At 38.8% G+C, this 8,414-nt stretch overlaps 1 protein-coding gene across 1 annotated transcript; it reads left to right on the top strand.

Annotated features, from left to right (window-relative positions):
• Positions 1-7,257: 7,257 nt before the first annotated feature.
• Positions 7,258-8,112, top strand: LOC149229444 (embryo-specific protein ATS3A-like). Its single transcript, XM_089378644.1, has 2 exons — positions 7,258-7,429; positions 7,514-8,112. Exons 1-2 carry the CDS (start codon positions 7,313-7,315, stop codon positions 7,916-7,918), a joined length of 522 nt encoding a protein of 173 aa, XP_089234770.1. The 5' UTR covers positions 7,258-7,312; the 3' UTR covers positions 7,919-8,112.
• The last annotated feature ends 302 nt before the right edge of the window (positions 8,113-8,414 follow it).

The raw sequence follows: 8,414 nt of genomic DNA, 5'->3' as shown, positions 1-8,414 counted from the left end.
TAAGCTACTGGGGTTGGGCCCAAACCCAAGAGCCTCAGCCCTCTGAAACTAACTCAGTGATGGATCAATAAGAAACTTCTCATTATCATTGCAGAAATGTCAAATACATCACATAACAAGTAAAAAATAGCAGTAACAAGTGCTTGAGCTCAATAGCTTCTTAGCTGAAAACAAAGTTTGAATCCTAATGAGCTCTTTGGCATGTTTATTTATACAAAAGGGTAGCTACCAATAGCTCCCTAGAAAATAGAGATGTTTGTCTCCCAAAACTCGAGAAAGGTGGATCTAGATCTTCCTTGAACTACACTAGCTTGGCTGCCAATGACCTTGTCCTGCTTGGCTGCCAATGACTTCGAGTTGATGAGAGATAAAGTGGTGATCTTGGTTGATTGAAGGAGTTAAGGAGGTGGAAAACCTCCTAGAATCTCTCCCTGTTGTCTACTTCGAGTTCCTGCATTGAAATTATCTCAAAATTGCTCCAATTCCTACATTTAAACCATATTAGGCCACATGACATAGCAACACATATTTCACCCCTCTCGCTAAGCATAATATAACAAAAAATGTAAATAACTCTAAGAAAGAGAATTTTAAAGTTGGAGGATGGCATTATGACCCTTATGATATACCTATTGATGAGCCTCATCAATGTGGTAGCGAATTCTAGATCATTTTTGTATAGTTGCAGCCATCTAGTCTTGTGCCCACAAGATTTGAGAACAATGGTCAGTGCCAAAACCAAGGGTCGACTGAGGCAATCTGCAACATTATTAGTGTTTCCCTTCTTATATTTAATGTTCAAATGAAATTGTTGTAGATATGTGGACCATTTATGATGGCGATCATTCTACAACTTCCCTTATGTCTATATAAACTGAAGAGGTCAGTGATCGGTGTGGACGACTGTCTCCTTCCCCAAAATGTAATGTTTCCACTTCCCGCAATTCTGCACGAAGCAATATATCTCCTTATCATAGGTGAGGTATTTCTTAATCGTATCGAAAAGTGTCTCACTGTGATAGGCCACCAAATGCCCTTGCTAAGTGAGAACTGCACTAATAGCATAGTCAGAGGCATCATTTTCAATTTCAAATAGTTGTTGCAGGTATGAAAATGTGAGTACTAATATAGAGAAAAGGTGATGTTTCAGCTCAACGAATTCCTTATGTTAGGATTCAGACCAAAAAAAAAAAAAAATCGCTCTACCCTTTGTAACTTGACTCAACGGCTAAGTGATATGATAGAATCCTAACACGAACCTCCAATAGAAATTGGCAAGGCCCACAAATTTGCGAAGCTCTATTAGAATTGTCAGGGCTAGCCAATCCTGAATGACTTGGATCTTAGTTGGATCCACATGCATGCCTTGATCATCAACGATGTAGCCTAAATATTGGACTTGGTTCATGCCAAAGGTGCATTTATCCAAGTTGGCACATAGTTTTTGTTGTCATAGGGTTTGAAGGATGTGTCAAATATGTTGCAAGTTCTCTACCTAACTCTTGTTGAAGATGAGGATACCATCTAGATTTACAACTATGACTGAGCTGATGAAATACAACACAATGTCATCCATCAACTTCATAAAAGTTGTTGTGGCATTTTTCAACCTGAAGGGCATGACCAACTACTCAAAAAGGCCCTCCTTGATTTGAAGGCGGTCTTCCATACATCTACGGGTTCTATTGGAACTTGGTGATAGTTAGACTTTAAATCAATATTGTTGAAGTATATGGCCCCCTTGAGCTGGTCAAGGAGGTCATCAATCTATGGGATTGGATAGTTGTTCCTGATAGTGATTTTATTCAATGCCTGATAATCAATGTAGAGTCTCGAGGTACCATCCTTCTTCTGTACGAGCACAATTGGACTCCCACAAGGTGATAACTTGGTCGGATGTGCCCTTTTTGTAGCAACTCCTGGATATGTTGCTTGATTTCCTCATTCTCCAAAAGAGAGCAACAATATATTGGCCCATTGGGTAGAGTAGCTTCGAGTGTCAAATCAATCAAATGCTTGACCTGAAAGTGCAAAGGTACCATTGTGGGTGAGGAGAATATGTCTCTATATTCTTCCAAGACCTTATCCACTTGCTTTTGCTGCACAGAGGAACCCTTCCTAGGGGCTATGGATGTGGCCATGATCTTTCCCTTACTTTGAGAGTGAATCATAGAGAAAAAAAATCCCAATCTGGGAGATGATATTACTGCATTTCTTAGTAGAGATCAAGGAAATGGTGATAGGCAGGGATACCTCCGGTATCCTGTATAGTTTTCTGCACAAATAAATAATAACAATGCGAGGTATTGACTCATACATAACATGACGCTTCCAAAACTATGTTTTTCCTAGTAAAACATAAAAAAATTCAAGATGAGAAACATCACACAATACCTCATTCATTAAGGGCTTGATGTTGCAAGGAAGGCGATATTGTTGACTGATGCAGAGATCTTGTCCTTGGTGAAGCCACTCGATGGTGTATGGCTACAGGTGTGGTGTGGTCGGTAGGCTCAACTGCTTGACGAACTTTGCTAACATGAGGTTCTTTTGGCTTCCGTTTTCGACAATGAACTACAGTGGAGAACCCTTCACCCACATATGTAAGTGGAAGAGATGCTCCCCCTCCTCTGGATCTTTGGGCTCAATCTTTTGGACCTTGGTGGTGGCAATGATGGCATTGGGTTCAAAATCAATAATTTGCTTCCCATTGTCATTCCCTTTGTCAGGTTTTGGCTCAGAGTCGAAACATGCATTTGACTCTGAAGCTTTTAGCTCGGCCACTAGTGACTGCTTGGCACGACACTCATTCAATGTTGTGGGTTGCGATCTTATGGAATTCACATTGTTTTCTTATGTCCTCCTTCATCTTTGTGGTGCTATTATTTTATTGTGGCTTCGATGGATTGTCCTGGGTCACCCACCTTGGCTTTGTCCTTTGTTCTGCGGTTTAGAGGTGCCTTTTCCCTACTTCGGGTTCGCAGATCCAAAGTCTTGCTTCTTCTGTTTGAATTTATGCTCGATTTTAACAACATATCAGTACGCGGTGCCAAGTGAGGAGATGCCCAAGAACTCCATTTATGCCTAGATGTATTTGTGTAGACAGTTGCGGTACTTGAGTACTAGATGCCACTTACAGTCTTTGATACCCAACTTCATGCAAAGGATATGAAAAATATTTTTGAACTCTAGCATTTCTTGGTTTCTTTTTTGTCGTAGTGTGGTCCATTTTATGTACTTATCTTCATAGCTCCTAACAGGGTAATATTGTTCCTTCAAGGCATCTCAGAGATAATTCCAAGATGGTGCGACTGAAAATAGTGAGGGTTCCTCCTCATCCGTTAGCTCAAAGTACGTTTCCCACCAATCCTTGATGTGGGGGGTGGCTTTGAGGAGTGAAAAAGTAATCTTTTCCCTATCAGAAAAATTATGGACCAAAAAAATCCCTCTAATAGATTTAGCCATCTATCTAGGGCATCTACATCTATCTGGCCATCAAATATAGGAATGCCAAAGTTAACTTGTACCTTAAAGGGGGCAATACCTCCATAGTGACTGTTGGATAAAGATGCTTTGCCTGCTAATACATGCAGAAATATTTAGGAAAAGTTATCCAACATCTCATTCCTTTGTCACTTAAGGGCCTCTTCAAGAAAATTTTTGAAAGGATCTCCTGCTCTCTCATATTTCTTTTCTTCTACCATGGGGGGCTTTCAGGGTCAGCGAGGTTGGTCTTGTAAAGGTTCAATTAATTCAAGTTGGACCTAACTCCTTATACCCCGACCTCGTTAAGGACATGCACAGAAACACAGAGAGCGAGCAGACCTCTCTGATGCCACTAATTTAGATTTATGAAGGAATGAAATGAAATACAGATTAAACAAGAACACAAAGATACAATGAAACATAACTTGAATTAATAAATAACAAGTGCTGAAAATTGTTTCCGTATATAAGAGAAGCAAACTAGCTCAGGAAATGGTAGCTTATCTCTAAGAAGATATGTGATGGCTACATGCCTTTTGAACTGTGTTAGGCTCACAAACCTTTTTATCATCAAGAAGCAATGGAAAGCCCTAAAAATCCAAAAACCTAACCCTAGGAGATGAGTGCCAAAAGTTTGTGGACCCTGTTGGGGTTAGTTGGAACATCAACTTCCCAGGGTTGTAACTTTGGAATATGATCTTCGTTTGGAGTGTATGATACCTTGCTAGAAAGATATATTCGAGGACACCAATTTTTGATTGCATACCCTTGCCATAGGCTATTGGTTTGTTTGTTTTCCAAGAAAACATCGTTTAGGGCCTCAAAACGGCTCTGAAAGTTCAGGACCCGAAAAAACTATCAAAAATAGTAAAGTGTGCTTGAAACTAGGAAACTGAAAGGAAACCATGTCAGGGGTCCAAGTGGAATAGGCAAGTGGCTACCAATATCCAACTGGATCAACACTCTTGCACCATGAGTCAAAGTACATGCATATGAATATTGATTATTATTACCTATGAACCTATTAGCCTATGCTATCAAGATGGACATGTTATTAACCTATAAGTACACATGTCAAAGCTTGTGCGGAGAGATTTTGCTGTGCAAAGAGTTTTGTGCAGAGAGATTCTTTCCATCATTGTGCAGAGTTTTCTCCACACTCTACACAATAAAAGCTTTGCACAATGAAACATAATAATATTAGTTTGAAATTTGTTCACAGTTAAATTAATTAAAGCTCTCTTTGCATCCTTGTTCCCTCGCACATACCCCGTCCTTCACACATCCTTCATCCTACAAAGATTCATAGCTCTATGCAACTGCACTTCGATAAAGCTAAATTTGTATAAAAGAAGTTTGAAATTAATTTCATCGTCGCAAACTAAAGTTACCTTTTCACCGCATTCTCCCGCACATACTTTGTCCTTTGCACAGTGAAAGCTTCGCACAATTTTTTTTTTTTAATATTATCAATTGCAGATTTGTTCAACGCACCTGCCCTACCCCACCTTTGCAAAGGACCTACAAAGTGTCAATTCTGGCATCATTGGGCAGAGCAATAACACATTGTCAAGGCACTCATAAAATCACAACTCTACATAACTGCTCTCCCGTACAGTTAAATCCGTGAAATTTTTAACTACAAACAAATTTAAAATTAATTTCATCATTGTGTAATACAATTCTCTCTGCGCCACCATTCTCCCGCACATACTCTATCTACACATACTGCGTCCTCTACATAGTAAAATCTCTGCATAAGCAAAAATAATAAAATTAATTATAGATTTGTTCAGCATTCCCCCTTCCCCCTCGCCCCCGCCTTTGCAAAGAACCTACAAATGTGTCAATTCTGACATCATTGGGTAGAGAAATAACACATTGTCAGAGCACTCACAAAATCACATCTTTGCACAATTTCTCTCCCAGACAGCTAAATCTGTGAAAGTTTCAAATGTAAACAAGTTTAAAATTAATTTCATCATTGTACAATACAGTTCCCTCTACACCCTCGTTCTCTCACACATACTACATCCTATGCACAGTAAAATCTTTGCAAAAGGAAACATAATAATAATAAGGAATTTAGACTTCTGTGATCCATAACATTGTTTAGAAAATCTTCGGCAAAATCACATAACCAATCTTTTGTCGACGCGTTTCGAACCAACCAGTGTGGTTCATCGTCAGGACAAGTTGAAGACTCAATCCGGCTTAGCTGATTAAATAGAGTGTGCAGAGATTCCAACGGCTATATTGCTAACGGCTATATTGCTATAGTAGCCGTTAGCAATATAGTCGTTGGAATCTCTGCACACTCTATTTAATCAGCTAAGCCGGATTGAGTCTTCAACTTGTCCTGACGATGAACCACACTGGTTGGTTCGAAACGCGTCGACAAAAGATTGGTTATATAATAATATTAATTGCAGATTTGGTCATCCCAACTCCCATGTCCCTCTCCCCTCCTCTTATGCAAAGGACCTGCAATCGCGTCAATTCTAACATCATTGCATAAAGTGTCAGTGTCATAGCACTAACCAATGCAATGACCACTCACAATAATTGGAGATTCGTTTAGTGCCCCCTTGCTTACGCAAAGGGCTTTGCAACTGCGTCAATTCTGGCATCATTGGGCAGAGTAGTAACATAACAGTGTCATTGTCAAAACACTAACCAACAGAATAACCACTCACAAAATTAGTTTTTTTTTAAATGAATTTTTGGGCATTGACAAATATAAAAAATAAAACACCCTCCAATAGGGGGACTATGTCCCATAAGAGTTCCCTCAAATAATCGACAAATAAAAATAAGACTTGCTAAAAATTAGAAAATCATTTTTGAATTTTTAAAACATAGAAATATTAAACATTTTCCAGAAACCTTGGTTAAAATTACAAAAACACAACGAAATAATGTAAAACCAACACACTTTGACAACCAAGTAAATGCTATAATTATAACCATGATTAATAAGTACTCATCTTGTTTAAATAAATTTACAAATTTAATAAAATAGTTATAAAGTGTATCCTAAAAGATACTAGAACCTATGGAAAGAAAGTCAATTACATATATAGAAATGTGTCTCTATTATTAATCATTACTTTTACTTTTTTATCTCTATATTCTCTTTATTGCATTCTTTTCCAACATTTAATTTCATTGATTATTCCTAATAAATAAAGTATCTATCATTCGAGTTATATAATTCGATTTTAAAAATTTGAATCAATTTGCTAACCAACCATAAAAATCTACCTACTCAAATCACATATCTCCACAAATAACTTTTTGCTCCAACACAATATGTGAACAAAATATCATGCCAACACCCATGTGATTTGTATGAAGAATAAACCCGCATGATTATATCCAGATTCCCAAGGTGCCATCCCATCAGTACTCCCTGTCACACTTGGCAAACCAACAATGTCCATTGAGGAAAATTTTAGACAAACTTCATACTAAAATGTGGTCGACATAAAGTTCTATTAAAATAATGACCACCATAAATAACCTTAATCTAAGGTACCTAAATTAAAAAAAAAAAAACTTTATTTTGAATTGACAAAATTGGAGAGGGACCCATAAGACCATTATGATGTCAAGGAGTGGGAATCTCGATCACCCTGCTGACACCCACATTCTCGAGAACTGTGGATATGTGCTGTCCCTTTCCAGTGATTTCTTTCTACCAACCATCAATTTTTTTATTAACAAAAAGATAAGGATCCCCTACGGAGGGTCCAACTATATATTCCACCATTGGGTGCCAAAAAGGGCACACAGGAAGAGCAGTATTCCAATCAGAGGAAGGAAGATGGCATACTCACAGAGCCTCATAACCGTTATCATGTTTCTGGGCGCCCTAATGGCGCTGTCTGAAGCCACTGGTCTACAGCCCCAGGTTGGGAAGCTGCAGGAATCGGCACTCAGGGTATGTGATCTTGATCTCTAAGCCTTCTTGAACCCCAATTTCTTTACCAGGTTCTTGATTTTTTCAATTTCGGTGTATTGATAGTCAAGGGAGGTGGACACAGTCGGGGGGACCTGTTCATACGTGGTGCAGATCAAGACCAGCTGCTCGCCATTCGCAGGCACTGATGACAGAATCAGCATTGCATTCGGAGATGCATTTGGCAACCAAGTGTATGTAGCGAGGCTCGATGATCCGACCATTGATACTTTTGAGAGATGTTCAACCGATTCTTTCACTATACTGGGTCCCTGCGTTTACAATATATGCTATTTATACCTGTTGCGCGTTGGATCTGATCAGTGGAAGCCAGAGTGGGTGAGGGTTTACTATGGCAGGAGTCAGCCTGTTTCCTTCTACTACGATGTCATTATTCCTGCCAGCCTCTGGTATGGATTTGATTTCTGTAGTACTGTTACTGCCACCCACTCTGCTCTTAGCATTATGTGAGATGATCGCCATATTGCATCTGGGTTTGCTGGATATGAGGATTTCTGCTAAGTATTTCAACATTTATTGCATGTTAAGAGGTTTTGGGTTTTCAATGCACTCAGATGCAGAGGGGTATCTGGGTATTTTGTCACCATAGATGAATCACATTCATTTTCGTTTTGCGTCACTATGAAGTATTTGTTTCTTTTCCATCTCCGTGACATAAATTGTTCCCCAATGAGTGCCTTTTTACTTTTCTCATGCGTATATGATATTGATATCAAATTGTTTCTGGCTTGATGATGAATTTCGATAGGGGTTTGAAACTCATAAACCCTAATGTTTCTATGCGATTTTCCCAGAAAATTTTGGCCACAGAAATATCCTATATCAAAACGGTTTTTCTCTGTTTTCCCCACATTGAATACTGTTGCTTTCTCGCATTGATCATTCTGTTAACAATTTGCTTTTGCAGTGTAAACTACTTGGGTGCCCTGTATTTGTCTAATTATGC

Source organism: Pinus tabuliformis, chromosome J, assembly GCF_031772625.1.
Source record: "Pinus tabuliformis cultivar Carrire ecotype Pingquan chromosome J, CPIR1, whole genome shotgun sequence".
Classification (NCBI taxonomy): domain Eukaryota; kingdom Viridiplantae; phylum Streptophyta; class Pinopsida; order Pinales; family Pinaceae; genus Pinus; species Pinus tabuliformis.
The sequence above is the reverse complement of the archived record's forward strand: the minus strand, read 5'-3'. Positions and strand labels throughout refer to the sequence as shown.

Excerpts from the sequence above, each read along its gene's own strand:
- LOC149229444 (XM_089378644.1), top strand. The coding sequence starts at position 7,313 with ATGGCATACTCACAGAGCCTCATAACCGTTATCATGTTTCTGGGCGCC. Across the intron at positions 7,430-7,513 it reads TGCAGGAATCGGCACTCAGG|TCAAGGGAGGTGGACACAGT; the intron begins GTATGTGATCTT and ends GTGTATTGATAG.